General features: G+C 36.9%; 2 protein-coding genes across 2 annotated transcripts; both read right to left on the bottom strand.

Annotated features, from left to right (window-relative positions):
- Window positions 1–5437: 5437 nt before the first annotated feature.
- LOC139897119 (photosystem I reaction center subunit III, chloroplastic) lies at window positions 5438–7080 on the bottom strand. Its single transcript, XM_071879772.1, has 2 exons — window positions 6649–7080; window positions 5438–5856 (listed from the first exon to the last, which is right to left on the bottom strand). The coding sequence occupies exons 1-2, from the start codon at window positions 7032–7034 to the stop codon at window positions 5547–5549; spliced, it is 696 nt and encodes a 231-aa protein (XP_071735873.1). The 5' UTR covers window positions 7035–7080; the 3' UTR covers window positions 5438–5546.
- Window positions 7081–11164: 4084 nt separating this feature from the next.
- LOC139900710 (uncharacterized) lies at window positions 11165–11731 on the bottom strand. The gene has a single exon (XM_071883470.1). The coding sequence runs from the start codon at window positions 11729–11731 to the stop codon at window positions 11165–11167; it is 567 nt and encodes a 188-aa protein (XP_071739571.1).
- Window positions 11732–16956: the final 5225 nt, after the last annotated feature.

Here is a 16956-nt window from a genome sequence, read left to right as displayed (position 1 = left end):
TTTATAATACACATTTATGCGCCAATTAAATATGTAAACCATTCCACGAGTTCCATTTAAATGTACAACGATTTAAATGTTTACAAAAGGCACGAAAGGCATTATTTAAGTTCAATACAAGTTTGACCCCTTACAATGATAGTTTATAATCCAAACGACACTCGAGCATGGTTTGGGACTAAACTACCCAAAACGTCTGGCCAACTTCAAAAGCTATCCCAAAAGCACCCCTGTCAACACAAACGGGAGACAACTAATCCAACCGTATGCCCTTACCCTTGTTCAAGCCGGAACCTATAAAATGGTAAACAACGAGAGGGTAAGCAATGCTTAGTGAGTGCAACAATTATACATATACATATATAACCTATCAATTTGCACTCACAATACCAAATACCTCATACGAACTTGTAACTCAAATAGCATGTCAACATAAACATAACACCAACAAGTCGTACATTATCACGCCACTTCGTTAGCATATACTCAACTCAACATGTATATATAATATGCTAAACAAATCAACAATCTCACTATGGTTAACCAATAACGCTATGGTGCTACCGGCTCGTGGTTCACACCATACGCTCGAGTCATACTCTTTTATAGTGCTACCGGCTCGTTGTTCACACTCGATGCTACCGGCTCGTGGTTCACACTCGATGCTACCGGCTCGTGGTTCAAATCTTAGTTTATAGTGCTACCGGCTCGTGGTTCACACTCGATGCTACCGGCTCGTGGTTCACATATTAGTTTATAGTGCTACCGGTTCGTGGTTCACACTCGATGCTACCGGCTCGTGGTTCACATCCCATCCCACACATGTTATGGCACTACCGGCACGTGGTTCATACCATAACATTCACAAATAAACACGCCATATACACGAACGCATAATTATTCCACTCACCTTGTCACAAGGATGATGATTTAGCATTTCCGAGCTTCAACGCAATGTACCTAAATCATTAAGTGCACATTCAATTTCACAACTAGTGGGATTAACCACAATACTCCCACTTGAGCATTTAATGACCCAAATTGCATTAAATGACTCAACTACTCACAACCGCCCATACATGGTCAAGACTCGACTTTAATCACTAAGACTAGTGAATTAAAGTCTATTAACTTCAATTAACACAAAACTTAGGGTAATCCATACACATTTCATCCCATTAGGTCAACTAGTACATTTTGACCCATTTTATCTCACTTAAACTCACAATCAAGTCAAACTCACCCATTAACCCTTCTTTCATAAATATTAAAGTGCATTAGTGACTAACAACACCAATTGACACTTACAACCTCAAATCACAAGGCCAAAACCCTAGATTGTGGCTATTAGGGTTTCATTACAACAACATAACCCAAACTCACCCATTTTACCACCCAATGGGTCTTACAAATCTCTAGTACCCAAAACCCTAGTCATTAACCAATTAAAACTCAAAACTTAGAGTTAGAACTTACCGAGACTATCAACGCTTAGCTAGAGACACAAGGAACAACTTTAAATCTTGCTCCAAAGATCAACCCTCAATCCTTCACTCTCAAATCTCACTTATAATTCAAATGGGTTTTAAGTTTTGGATGAGAAAATGGAGAGAAAAGAGAAAAAGAAATGAATTAAATGAATATGTGGTGGAGAGTTAATGCTCCCATCAGATCCACATGTCAATTTACTATTTTGCCCCTTAAAACCCCTCAAAAAGATCTAAGTTCGGAATCTGTCCAGCAGAATTGCCGCGGCGCGACATATAACATAAAAATTTACCCTTCTTAACTCAACTTCTGATCCTGGTTTGCTTGCTTTGCCGCGGCGCGGACCCATTTGTCGCGGTGCGGCCTAAGGCACGATCTGGTCAGCTCGACCATCTTAAACACAAAAATCGTTTTACACAACATTAAATTCGTTCAAGCTTCCAATACACGTCTAACTCTCATATCTAAGTCTCACAAGACTTAACACTAACCGAAACTCCTTTAAGAATTATTTACGCACACATTAACAAGTATATATATATATATATATATACACAATTACGCATAAACAACGAGTTACATACGTACAAATGATTAAGTATGTACCTTTCGATACGTACGGGAAAAACGGGATGTTACAGTAATTGAATTGAAACAGATGAAAACCCTAATCGTATGAACGAGAGAGAGAGAGAGAGAGAAAAAACATAAATAAATTAAAAAGAAAATAACTTATATAATAAATTAAATTTGCAACTTAGTCCCTCAAATTCTCTTAGCAGCACAGAAACAAAGTTTCATTTGTTACACTTTGACCACTAAACTTCCAGTTTCAGCAAATGACTCCAAGGACCCCTTTTCATTCCTTTTATTGCAAGTCCTTTCCAGTTTGATGAGCTTAACAAAGGACTGACCCTGCAAAACCACTTAACCCAGAAATAAATAGATGATAAAAGAAAATATCATGTTTAGATTATAATTTCAATACATACATGTACTTCATATTATTCACTTTGAAGAAAATGTTATGTGAAACGAACAAAAAAGATTAATAATACTTGGTTTCATCTATATTGTTCTCTTGAACATGATAGTTTAATAGATAATGTATTGTCTATCATGATTGATTGTATTATGTGATGCATCATATAACTGTACATCTATTCAGTGGAGGATCTACAAATGGTAGTTACTGATTAAAAACTCAAAATTACTCTACTAGATGGTATATATTCAGTAAAGGATCAATTAGAGTGCTCCGACAAGCTTACTTACCAACTAGTTGCCACATTAGTACCACATCAACATTTTCTTACCAGGACTAACCTAGAACTAAACACTACCAACCATGACATATTTCCTCAATATTTTTAATTATTTTTTATACAACAACAATAACAAAATCCAATACCACATGAGTGGTGTATGTGGGAGGTGAGATGTAGACAATCATTCCCCTATCCTAGAATAAAGATAAGTCATTTCTCTACCTAGAGTGAAACACTCTCAAAAGTAGATAAAGTCATTCCTCTCTCTATTCGACGGATAAAGAGATTACTTCCGAGTGGACCTCCGGCCAATAAGTAGGTAATGTTTTTAAACAAATAGTAAAAATAAAATTAAAATAAAATTGAGATGCCATGAAAATAGTAGAATCAAATTTTCATGAGTTTTAAAACCTGCCTGGAATCAAATTTTTTATATTATCTTTTTAAATTAGAAAATCAAATAATTATAATTATTTAAATTATATATATATATATATATATATATATATATATATATATATATATATATATATATATATATATATATATATATATATATATATATATATTGTAATAAAACTAAAATTTCATTAATTATTAAAAACATTACAATAATCTAAAATTAAAAACATTATAACATAATTAAAATACGACATTAATTAAAATAAAATACTAGAAAATAAATAATCAAACTACTCGTCCTCGTCATCGTCCGAAACTTTCAATTGCAACACATATTTTTTTTTAATTCTCGCCCCAGATCTTATTAGCATGTCGTATACGTCAGAAGGCAAGTCACGTGAAACCGGTTCAAAAAGAAGATTCAAACCTTTAAACATTGTCCACATGTCGTTGTCTTCACATAACTTTTCCAAGGATTTATTTGCTGCTAGTTGTGAAGCTTCGACATATTGAGCTATCTTTAATCGTACTTCATTGGATGACATACGACTCGCGGCATCGGATGAGTACGAATCCCTTTGACTTCTAGCTCGACTTTGAGGACGTCAGATTCGGTCTTGATCCTTAAATAAATTTTCAAATTGCCTTGGGTCCAGGTTCGTGCCTGTGTTCGGGTTGGAATTTGCCTCGGTCAAATTAATTGGTAAATTGTTGGCTTGTTTTCTTTTGTTGGTTGACGAAATACCTTAACCGGTTAAAAACTTCGGGCACTCTTTTTGAACTCGCCACACGTCCGTATAATTAAACGGCTTTTTGGTTTGTTGCTTGAATTTTTTGTGGGCATTGTTCATAAGATCTTCCCCCCGCATCCACTTTGCCAATGTCCCTTGAGGTTTGAATACATTGAAATAAATTGTTTAATATCCACTGCCATTTTACTCAATTTCCCGCTATTTTGATCTGCACGTCTTTGCTCCGGAACTAGCGAATTATATTGTCTTCGAACTTCACCCCAAAATGAATTGAACGTTTGTGAGTTTCCCGTGTCCAGATGCTCGGAAACATAAACCCAACGCTCATTAAAATTCAACTTTCCAACTCGCTCCAAGGAACTTTCGGACACTTCACTCTTTTTGCTTTCCGATCGGCTACGGGTTCGGGCTCGGTTCGTTTTCTCGTGGCGTTTCGGGAACTTCTTCTTCATCCGATTTGTCAGGTAGTATCGGATAATAAGGAGTCGTGTTTGGTGTCGAGGTGGGTGTTTGATATTATTGATGAGGTTGGTTCGAGTAGTAAAGGTGTTGTTGTCCCTGAATCGGGTAATATGGAAGTTGTTGTTGTGGTTGTTGAACATTTTGAAACATAGACATAAACGGGTTGACATTTGAAATTTGGAAAAAACGCTAGTTTGTTGCGATTCGATTAAATTTTGAACATATCTCGGTCGACGGCGCTTCGATCTTGAACATCACGTATTTGTTTGCCTTTACCTTTTGAATTTTTTTTGGAACTCATTTTTGGTGATAAAATGTTGGTGATATAAGACTTTGAAGTGTATAAAATGTATATGAATGAGTGTGAATATGAATATGTATATGTAGAGTGTAATAAATAAAAAAAAAGGAAAAAAAACCAACTAGCCGTTTAAAGCCGTTAGCCTTTTTTTTATTTTACTTTTTGCAACGGTCATATTTTTGATCATTTCCTCCGTGCTCCTACATGCTCAAGAAAGAAAAGAGAACGGGCAAGGAGGAGGGCGGGTTCGAGGGAAGGTGCAACCACACCACCGATGGGAGCACTCTTACTTCAATTTACCATATGTATTACTTTCATTCTGTTTTTATAAATGGATTCGGTCAAATTTGAAAACTGATTCTATCTTTTGAGTAAGCGAGAAAATTCTCATATGAACGAGCACATTAGCTCTCCATGGAAGGTAAAATCTCGGGTAATCAAGCCCTCCGAGCGCGAAACCTGGTACCGGGTGAATTACGCATTGTGCACACCCTCTAGTCAGACACCCTTTTTGAACAATTTGGCATAAGCGAGAATTGAGTCCGGATGGTGTGTTTTATTGGACAATTCGGTGACCACTCAAGCAAGCCTGAGTGGTTAAAGTGATTATATCTTAAATACAATAAAAAAGTTATATGACAATTTTATTCGAGATGAGAAAGTATAATTTTTCACTCACTTGCTCAATATATAAAACGTAGATTTTTTCTTACTTAAAGGTAAGATCCAATTGGCATTCGAACTAATTTAACATTCACAATCAATAACAAAAATGTACATATTAAGCTGTGAAACAGTCCCTTAAAGTTTAACACCAAACAATGTAACATCAAACTTACAACATTACATACATATAAACTTGTAACAAACAAGTTAGACAGTTGGGTCAATTAGTTCACCATTCAAGAACTCGCGGTAAGCAGCAACGGGCCAACTGAAACCACGCCATACCAACCGAGAAGCCAAAGGAACATCAATGACGATTTCTTTTTGTGTAGGCTTCTTATCATCGCGAATAGCAATCAAGTAACTCCTTCCAACCCATCCAATCCATCCGGCTATGTACAAAAACAGGAACCCGGGAGTAATGAATTCACCCCAATGCCTTTGATCTCCGCTTACTATCAAGTGCGGTAGCCCATCTGATCCACATAACAATCCTTGCTTTCCGTAGTTGTCGAATCTGCGTGTAAAGCAACAATTTCATATTATTCATCTTTCAGTTTCATCTATTAAGCTTCTAAACATATGCTATGTGGATCAAGTAACTATTATGCTAATAGTAATATATACACAATTTTGACTATATTTTATCTATGTAACAATTTTGAGCCAGTTTTCTATCTAACTTCATCAAATACATCCACAATAAACTAATTGACATAAACACACGTTATATGTATTTAACCATCCTAAAATATCTTTTTTTGAAGGCAGCTAGGAGTCACGGACGAATGTCCGATTGCGATGTCGGAATCCACCCACCTAATCATTTCCAGGATGAACATTACAGTCTTACCGCCTCTCAAGAGGAAACCCCACGACGAATTCATACCCCGATCGCGTGTGGTAAAACCCCTCGGGTGACGCTCAAACGAATAGACGAAACCTCCGAGGCCAATAAAATGGGCGGGTAACCACATGAGAAATATTTTGTAGCACATGAGAGTCGAAGATGACCTCCTTTATGAGAAGTCACGTCAGCAGTGCACCAACACCTTGTGGATACGATCCTAAGATATCTTAGTGGTTGATGTCAGGTCTAACGTTCAAACTTCACTAGAATCATGTTTTGAGTGGTCGGAGAATGGGTCGAAAAGGTAGGGGAACAACTCGGTAAAGCTACTTCAAAGTAAAAATACTCCCTTCAACATAGCCCGTAAAGAGAAACCATATATGTTTACCCGCTTACACGCTCTGTAAATTTCAATTGTAGATTTGTAATTGAATTATATTATAATTTTAAATATAGTACCTGCGTTTAGTTTTTTCCATGGTAGCCTTAATAGCAAGAGCAGGAGCACTATCAGGTGCATAAAGTTTAAGAGAATTTTCAAGCTTCTTCAACTGCTGTTTTTCTCTCTTAGCAAATTGCTTTGACTCCTTACACGGAGTCAACCCCGAAATATCGGCGGCAGCCGGCAGCGCTGGCACTGTCGACGAAACCAAAATTGACGACAGTGCAAGAGCTGCGGACAACGCTTTCAAATTACCTTTTCCATCACCACTTTTGGTTTTGTCTTCTGTTGTTCCAGAACACACAATAGGACTGGAAGTAGCAACTTTTGATCTGGAATTGAATTGGGATGATTTTGATATTTCAAGTGGTTGGAAGAAGCTTGTGGAGATTGTGAACGACATTTTTGGATTTTTTGTTGCAAAATGGTGATGGAATGAGTAAAGATGAGATAGAAATGGTGGAGGTATAGTGTGAATTTTGTGATTGTATGAAATCTGTAGGATAAGATGTGGAGATGACGTGGATAATTATTATTGGTGGAAATGGTGTGTTTTTGTGGTTGTGGTTGGTTTGCAATCCGATTGTGTATATTGTGTTTTTGAATAGATCATGACACTTGTATATGGGTGATCTCAAAGCGAGCATATATTTTTAGAAAAAAATAACCAGCTTTCGATACTTCAGTGGAAATATATGTAAAAAATTGTAGATCAATAGGTGATTGAACATATTTTAAATTATAGAGATTAAAACAAATTCGAGTGATTGTCGTGATGTATTAAAGGACCTTATTTTTATCATTTTTAAGATCATCTTAAAATGCATAATCACCATGTCCCGTTAGTAATAATCCTTGTAATACTCCATAGAGTATAATCTGAACTTCATACCTTCAATGTACAAAGTCTTTTTACTCATAACATAATCTAACCTGCAAATGAGATTTATACATTCTTATTTGTACTGTTCTCACACTAGCATAGACCGCCTTATTTTTTTGTGCTTCCCCTAAATTTCATAAGCGCACATTTATTATGCGCTATATACATATGCACATTTGCATATATGATCAAGTCCCTCGGTTCGATATGTTAAACAATGAATTTTAGCATGTCGAATTTATAAAAATTAAAATAATCTATCTTTTAATATCTCTGCAATCGCTATTTTCGTGCACATGAACAATAATATTTACTAACAATGCGACTAGACCTTTTAGGGGCTAATTGACTCTGCATGTTCAACCAATCGGCACGAATGGAATACACTCATTGACGTTTAAGCTTCCGCTCAACACATTACCGTTGGATTATTCCACGTTTTTGGCCTGGATTAATTATATCGTCAAAAGTATACATATTTTATCATCTTTTTGAAGGCGGTATCATTCTCTTTAAGATGTTATTTTTATCTAACGAGGGAATTGTGCCCCGCCCGTTGTGGCGTGCTTACTTGCTGGCAACTGGCAAGGTTGCATAATTCGCTATTCGGGAGTAATCAGTCGGGACTTTGAAAAGAGTAATCGACAATTTGAGGATTAATCGGATCGTACTTTTTATACATTTAAATAACAAATAATTATATGGGTAAATATAGAAGAAAATCACAAACATATACATAAACATAAACTTTAGCATAAAATCGTTCATTTTATTCAAAAACTCTAAAATCCTAATTTAATATCATGATAAAATGTTGATCAATTTTGGCTTCAGCCGACTATGATCAAAAAATTCTATTTTGATCGATTAACCGGCGTTGACAAATTAATTAAACGGATTTTGAAAAATCAACCACATTGTTTTTAAAAATGGAGTGATTGGGGTTTTTTTTTTTACAACAATGTCGTCTGGTGCTCAGTACACTATTAAAAACGTTTCTGATGGCCCAAGTAATATTACAGCGTTTTGTACCATATAATTGGTTAAGGGTGTGTTTGGATGAAACTAGCTAGAGCTGGAGCTTGTAGCTGGAGATGGAGCTTATGAACTAGTTCTGGAGCTGGAGCTTATTTTTGAAGCTGGTAGCTGGAGCTTATTATTTTTTGGGTGTGTTTGGCGCGTAGCTTATTGGAGCTTATGGAAGCTTATGAGAGCTTGAGCTTATGATTTTAATAAGCTTCAAGTCATAAGCTTCGTTTGGTAGACAAAAAAAGTAGAGCTTATGAAAATCATAAGCTCTGAAAAAAATAAGCTACTTGTGTGTTTGACGCGTAGCTTATTGGAGCTTATAGAATCTTATGAGAGCTTGAGCTTATGATTTTAATAAGCTTCAAGTCATAAGTTTCGTTTGGTAGACAAAAAAAGTAGAGCTTATGAAAATCATAAGCTTTGAAAAAATAAGCTACTTGTAGTAGCTTATGAAAAAAAGTAGAGCTTATGAACTGAAAAATAAGCTTCAGCTAGTTTACCAAAAATTTATAAAAAATAATAAGCTCCAGCTACCATCTTCAAAAATAAGCTCCAACTCCAGCTCCTGCTCATAATCTCCAGCTCCATCTATAAGCTCCAGCTCCAGCTAGTAGCTTATGAAAAAAAAGTAGAGCTTATGAACTGAAAAATAAGCTCCAGCTAGTTTACTAAACATTTATAAAAAATAATAAGCTCCAGCTACCATCTTCAAAAATAAGCTCCAGCTCCTGCTCATAAGCTCTAGCTCCAGCTATAAGCTCCAGCTCCAGCTACTTTCGTCCAAACACACCCAAAGTAAGTGTTTGGTAAACTAGTTGGAGCTTATTTTTCAATTCATAAGCTACACTTTTTTTCATAAGCTACTAGAAGTAGCTTATTTTTTCAAAGCTTATGATTTTCATAAACTCTACTTTTTATATCTACCAAACAAAGCTTATTACTTGAAGCTTATTATAATCATAAGCTCAAGCTCCTATAAGCTCCTATAAGCTCCCATAAGCTTCAATAAGCTCATACGCCAAACACAGCCTGTGTGTTTGGATGAAACTAGCTAGAGATGGAGCTTATGGACTAGAGCTGGAGCTTATTTTTGAAGCTGGTAGCTGGAGCTTATTATTTTCTGTAAGTGTTTGGTAAACTAGTTGGAGTTTATTTTTCAATTCATAAGCTATACTTTTTTTCATAAGAGCTTATTATTTTCCAGAGCTTATTATTTTCATAAGCTCTACTTTTTATGTTTACCAACCAAAGCTTATTACTTGAAACCTGATGTTGTACGCAACATTGTATAAGTGTAGCATTACATTACATTGTCGTTGAAGTGTTGTTTTTAAACCTACATTGGATTACATCATTAGTTGTACATACTTTTTTTTTCCCAAACCTTTGTATTTACGCTATTCTTTCTTCTTTTGTGCTCCATTCCTTCTTGATATGTATCAAACTGGTACATGATTATCTGGAAATGGGCTAATGTATGTATGATGAGTTTTCATATTTTTGGTACTTTCCGGTTTCTCGAAACAACGATCTCTTGATGAGTTTTCATATTTTTGGTACTTTCCGGTTTCTTGAAACAACGATCTCTTTGTGGTTTGAGTTGTTTCGAAGCATACTGATGTGGTGGCACTTTTTGATTGTTCTGGGTCATGTGGTTTTACCGGTATTGGATGTTTTTGTGATGTTAGTTAATGCGTTTGTGCTATTATGCTGATTTGTCTGATTGTTAAGTTACATGTAGTATATCACTGTGAAAAGGCAACACCACAACCATTGCAACCAAATCCGTATAAACCTACAAAACACCTCAAGTTAGCAAAGATTACCGTATCAGATAACACTATCATTGTGACGTACATCCATTCCTACTGGCATACAAAACCCGCTTCTTTTCCATTTTGTCACCTAAAATTAATTCAGTAAAGCATAAAAGCTATTTTTTTTTTGTATGTACACATTAAAAACTTATTGTACAATGCCTTTTGAATACAAAAAGAAAGCATGGAAAACGTTGTTAAACGGCAAGTAGAATATATTGTGATGATAATATGTACAATGCTTAAACTTCATGATGCCATGCTTAAAACAACAGTGCGCACCAAATCTTTGAACAACTTAACTAAAGATAAAAAAGGTAAACATAACATATTTGAATCTAAATATTATTATTAAACAGGAGAAAATTTCAATCATTGTAAAGATTTTTAATAGGATTTTCACCTAAACATACCAAAAGCAAGAAGCTCTATATCATTGTGTGTTAAATGGTAGAGCTGGTTGTTGATAGAAGCTGATTCGAGTTGGCTAAACTCCCAAGAAAACAAGAAGGGAAGAGACAAGCTTTGGAGCAATTTTCTGATATATTCCTTAAACTCAAAACAATTACAATTTATACTAGAATGGAAACTGGTAACTGGAAACAAACATGCACTACCACTACCAACACTAACTAGAATAATGGAACTAAAAATAAGGGAAACGTGATTGTATGCAAGCATGTCGCCTAAACATGTGGATCATCGGTAGACTCCCTCAATCTCACGCATAGACTTGACTTATTCCAAGTGCAACTCCAAACTAACAGTAAATAAGAGGTGGACTGCAAACTGGGCCGTAACTCATCAATTCAAATAACGGGCCGGAGTAATCTTTGTACGAGTGGGCCTGATAGATGTAGTATTATGGGCTGGTCCACTATCAATGCCCCCTTCTGTAAAATCCACCTTGTCCTCAAGGTTGGCCGTCACAAATTCTGGAAATAAATCCTTAAGATCGTGAATGTTTTCCCAAGTGGCTTCGCTTGAAGTACAACCCTGCCATGCAACTAGAGCCTGAGGAACACTTCCATGTGTACGGTGACCCAAGATAGCAGCCGGTTCCAATACAGGAAGATCTTCATTAACAATGGTTGGTAACGGAGCTCGATTAATCTGAGGATCTCCATGGCATCTTCGGAGGAGTGAAACATGAAAAACGGGATGTATACGACTCGTAGTGGGAAGCTTCAACTGGTAGGCAACCTTACCAATGCGACGAAGAATCTTAAATGGACCAAAGTAGCGCTTAGATAATTTGTGAGAATGTCGGGCAGCGACTGTGACTTGTCGATAGATACGTAGACGAACATATACCCATTCCCCAACTTCAAACTGAATATCCTGACGATGCTTATTGGCTTGATTAACCATGCGTGTTCTGGCAGCTTGTAAATTATTCTTTAATTGATCTAAAAGTTGATGATGGACGATTAGGGTAGAGTCAATGGATGCCGACAGAATTAATTAATCATATAGCCCAACAACATGTCCAACATATAAGTTCAAGAGTCCATCATTTTCTAAAACCAATTGGTGATAGAGGGACTTCCCCTTAAACTTATATGCATCCATTTGTTTTTGTCCGTGACCGATGTGGGATAACTTCCCAACATGCCCCCTCACATCGAGGCGTGGAACGATTGTAGCGACGACGGCACACACATGGGGGCCTGACTCGGACTTGCTGTAGAGATGGCGGCACACACATAGGGGCCTGACTCGATCTCTTTGTAAAACCGCTCACCTAAGCTCTGATACCATATAGAAAAATAAATCTCCACACATTTGGTAGGATTGATATGTGATTAATATATAGGGGTAATTACAAATAAATATGGATACAATATAAATTCTAAATATACAACCGACTTGTTCTCCAAGTATATGACCATGTAATTACGTAATATCACTAATACCCCCCCTCAAGCGAACTGGTGGTGGACCAACACGTAGCTTAGAACGAAATGATTCAAACTAGTTTACGAACCCTCGCTTCGCGCTGGGGGTTCGGTTTTCAATGTATTTTAGTGCGTTTAGTTTGTAAAATTATTTCGTGGCTAATGATGATGCCGTTGAAGCGCAACTCGAGTCGAACTAAAAGGTATAATCCGTCAAAGATTTAAATGTTATTTTAAATTAACAATATATGTGCTATGTGCATCTCCGCGTTTCGCTATGGAATTGTCAACTTTTAAAAATTTAACGCAAAATCAACGTGTATGAAAAGTACCTCAAATATTTAGCGTTTTTTTAAAAAGATTCCATTTTGCGTATAGTTAGTGACATTGTGTTCCTAAAATTATTTCGAGTTTAACGATGGTGTCGAAAAAATTTAACTCGTTGCGAGCGAGAAGATATGACCCGTTGAATATTTGGGTGGAGTTTAGTTAAGATTTTTTTTTTTTTTATGAAAATGGTTATTTTACACTTTACCCCCTGTTTTTTTTGGGGGGGGGGGGGGGGGGGGGTTAATTTTTGAACAAAGTTTGAGGATTTTTTTTGGAAAAAGGAAAAAAAAGGTGAAAACAAAAAAAAATAAAAAAAGGTGAAAGGACAGAAATATATTATATAATATTATTATAGTTATAATAACAGGGAGGCGAGTCGGGTCGGGGTAAGGGGGTAGGGTTGGGGGTGTTTTGTATTTTCTCGAGGGTGTGGGGTTTTTTTTAGTAAAATTGGAGAGGGGCCGATTCGTACTTTGAATAAAGTTTGAGGTCCTTAGTGTGAGATTGAGATAGTCCAAATAGTATTTTGGAGAGGGGGCCGATTCGTACGTTGGATAAACTTTGGGGGCCTTAGTGTGGGATTGAGATAGTCCAAATAGTACTATTCATTTAGACTATCTCAATTAGATATATAGTATAATAATTGACGAGGGAGACTCTTTGTTTGACAAATCCTGGAGGTTGTTCCATTAATACTGTCTCAGTAAGATGGCCATTAAGAAATGCGTTGTTAACATCAAGTTGATGAAGAGGCCATCTATGAAGTGTGGCAAGAGATAACACAATGCGAACAGTTGAAGCTTTGACAACAGGGCTGAAGGTGAATGAGTAATCAATACCAGGTGCTTGGGTAAAGCCTTGCGCAACTAGATGCGCTTTTAGTCGATCAATGGAGCCATCTGATTTGAACTTGGTGCGAAAATCCCATTTGGACCCAATAATGTTTCCATGCTTTGGTCGCGGTATAAGTTCTCATGTTTGATTATTTTGGAGCGCATGCATCTCATCTCTCATAGCTTTTAACCAACCCGGATCTTTAGAAGCAGTTTTGAATCCACGTGGTTCAGTGTGAGAAACAAGGCTTGATGAAGGCCAGAAGAAGCAAGCTGAGCTAGATCAACGAAATGTCTTGGTTAAAAAATACCAACCTTATAACGTGTAAGCATAGGATGCCCGGTAGTGACAGTGGATGATCTGAAATTAGGCACAACAGGATCACGGGCATGATCAGATTGTGAAAGTGGGTGATCAGCAGTGGCAGATGAAGGCACATCAGAACCATTTACATGAATGGATTGTCATTGCATATCATTGTCATGAAAAAGTGTGCACGAACAGGCAGGAGACAAAGTTTCTAATATTGATGCAGTTGTAGCAGGTGGAATAGATGAGCTGGAAACTATACTGTCAGGTGAACTTGAAGGCCGAATAGGAGCTGCTGCATCCATGTAATCCAAAAATACCAAACTTGCTGGATCAACGGAGGGTGAATTTCCTTGGAATGGAAAAACCGCTTCATCAAATTGGCTATGAGATGCCATTGATGAAGAGCATGCTAAATATAAAGGAATATTATGAGGTGAGCGACCATAAAGTGCTTGAAAAGGTGTCATCCCAATCGAAATCTGATGCGCGGTGTTGTACCAAAACTCTGCAAGATATAAATAACGACACCAAGACTTGGGCTCATCGCTAGCTGATACGGCCAAAACGGACGGTTTTATTTGTGCGGTGTCGTTAGGTCGTAACACGTCAGAATCAACCACCAAGAGGGGGTACTATTTTAAATTTATATTTTGCGGGGCCTAAATCGTACTACTCCTTATTATGAGTAAAGGAAGTACGACCTAGAGTCATATTTTTAAGATATCAGTAGAATTGAACCTATATTAAAGCTTAAGATAGTTATGAAGGAGTAGTGGTTACCTAATTTTTGGGATTTTCTAATTTATAAGACAGATAAAGTAAATGCGATAAAATTCGTAATTGAGATAAGGTTAAAGCAAGTGCATACTATGATTTCATCAGTTCTTCTGTCGAGATTATGGAATGCTGGCTCATGAATAGGCAGAGTCCTTGTATTCATTACACTGATCCTAAATGCCCCTGTCGTAAGACATGTCACTGAGTAATGTGATAGGCTTAAAGATTCTGAATAGACAGTAACGTCCCTTACCCTCGACGCCCGTGCAGTCTGACTACAGGCGTACACGTTCAGACGGCTAATCCAATTGAGCAACTCGGTTGGGTGACGTATTAACATTCCACAAAGGTCTAAACTTTCTTTAGCATAATAGAATACATGGTTTACCATATCCGAGAGACGTGATGTGTTTCAATGCTTTCGTTAAGGATTGGTTTTAAAAGATAGTTATGCCCTTAAAAAGAGTTCAACCATAAAGAACACCATGGCCAAGTCAAGTTGACTTCCATGAACACGTTCGGTTATCCTAATGGTCCAATCCTTTATGTGTCTAAACAAACAGTTCCTTAATTAACTAAGAATCCCTCAAGCGGAGTGCAATGCTTGAGACCGCGTTATGGTGCAGTGTACTAATCAACATTGACCGGGTTCCATGGCCTTACTTAGCAGAGGTACAGCTTACAACAACCGCTGTGCTTCAGCATGCACGTACGAAGTTTATATGCTTGGTGACTACACTAGCATGGTCTGGGATCGACAATGTACTAAGGGTCTAGTCAGATGTTTCACTATGAAAGAGTCCTCAGTCGGAATCCAAAGCTTGATAGACTTACTACAACCGGTGTGCCTCAGTCGATCTTATGTTGTATCCGATAGACTTCTCTTACCAATGGGTGACACAGATAGTGTACTCTGAATCGGGGTTCGCGACTTCCCAATAACAGAGCCAATAACTACGTTCTATTAGTTGGAAAAGTGATTGAGTTTAAAGTATAATCGAAAAGCATTTCAACAACATACACAAACCATAACATTATTTTGGCATTATAACTGCTTACATCATAATATACACTAAAGATAACTACTCGCTAATCATAGCAACAATATCACAGAACATCATGATAGAAGACATTATATAAAGATAAGGGATAGAGGTACCAGTAGATTAAACGAGTTCCGAATACAAAAGTGACAACTTCAAAATCCAGACCGCTCCTAATAAAATCTTCGGCGTTCTTCTCCGGGTACAAGGTTTCCCGCACAGAGTCGAAGACCTTGAAAGTATGACTAATATTGTACAAGAGAGAGAAAGAAGTGAATTGAAGTGTTTGTTGGAATGAATGACAAAGACCATTTAAATAAGCTTGGATTTTGCCTGCAAACGGATGCCAGGCCGTTTGGCAGACCGTTGGCAGGGGCCGTTTGCCAAGGTAAGCCGTTTGCAGGGGTCGTTTATTCTGGCCGTTTGGCAGGCCATTTGTGAGCTAGGGAAGCTGTTTGGCAGGTCATTTGGAAGGTCGTTTGGCTTGCCTGGTCAGCTGAAATTCTTGGATCGTAACTTGATTTCTTGTCTTTAACCGTTTTTGCTTTAGAATCTTCATTTTAGCACCGATTCTCTTGACTCTTTTTGCACCGTCTTCGTAATTACTTGTTCTTCAATTCTAACCGACGAAGTGGGTATTTTGCCGATAAAGTACGAATCTTTCTTGTTTTAGGGCCTTAATACCGGGGTGAAAACGTGACTTTTTAGCCGATATCAAATATTCCACACTCAGACTTTGCTTGTCCTCAAGCAAACTCTCATTTTACCTTAAGAAATCTTTTTAGAGTTTCTTTTCTAATAGCCTAAGCGGTTTGCTTTTTATTATAAGAGCGAAAAGTAAGGTGAGTCACCTACGTTATGATTGAAACTATCTCTGCAAGCATGCGAGGAGGTTACATGACATAGGCTAGCTTTCACAGGTCACTCAAATCACACAAGTGTCTAGGTTTCCCTATAGATCTAAGAAATAAATTTACTCATAGCCAGTCATGCTGCCCCATCATCATAGGCTTGATAAAGACTCAAATCCTTGATACTAATGTGAGAACGCTAGTAATCTCAGCTTCTAGGTCATTTGTCAGTGATGGAAAGGAATTTTGGAGTGGTAGTGAAGTTGTTTTTGAGGGGTGAGAGAAAGGGTAATATAGTCTTTATGCAGACTTTTATTCGGATAGATAGGAGGGCTGAAATGTTTGAGAAGCACTTTTGAACTTTTCTTCATTTGATAATCATTTTCGGTCAAGTTTTTCTTCGGCGTTTCTCTTTTATAAGTTCCGCTCCTTTTTCAGAACTTTGAAATATATATATATATATATATATATATATATATATATATATATATATATATATATATATATATATATATATATATATATATATATATATATATATATAGGAGATT

Source organism: Rutidosis leptorrhynchoides, chromosome 3, assembly GCF_046630445.1.
Source record: "Rutidosis leptorrhynchoides isolate AG116_Rl617_1_P2 chromosome 3, CSIRO_AGI_Rlap_v1, whole genome shotgun sequence".
Classification (NCBI taxonomy): domain Eukaryota; kingdom Viridiplantae; phylum Streptophyta; class Magnoliopsida; order Asterales; family Asteraceae; genus Rutidosis; species Rutidosis leptorrhynchoides.
This window is presented reverse-complemented; position numbering and strand designations above follow the sequence as displayed.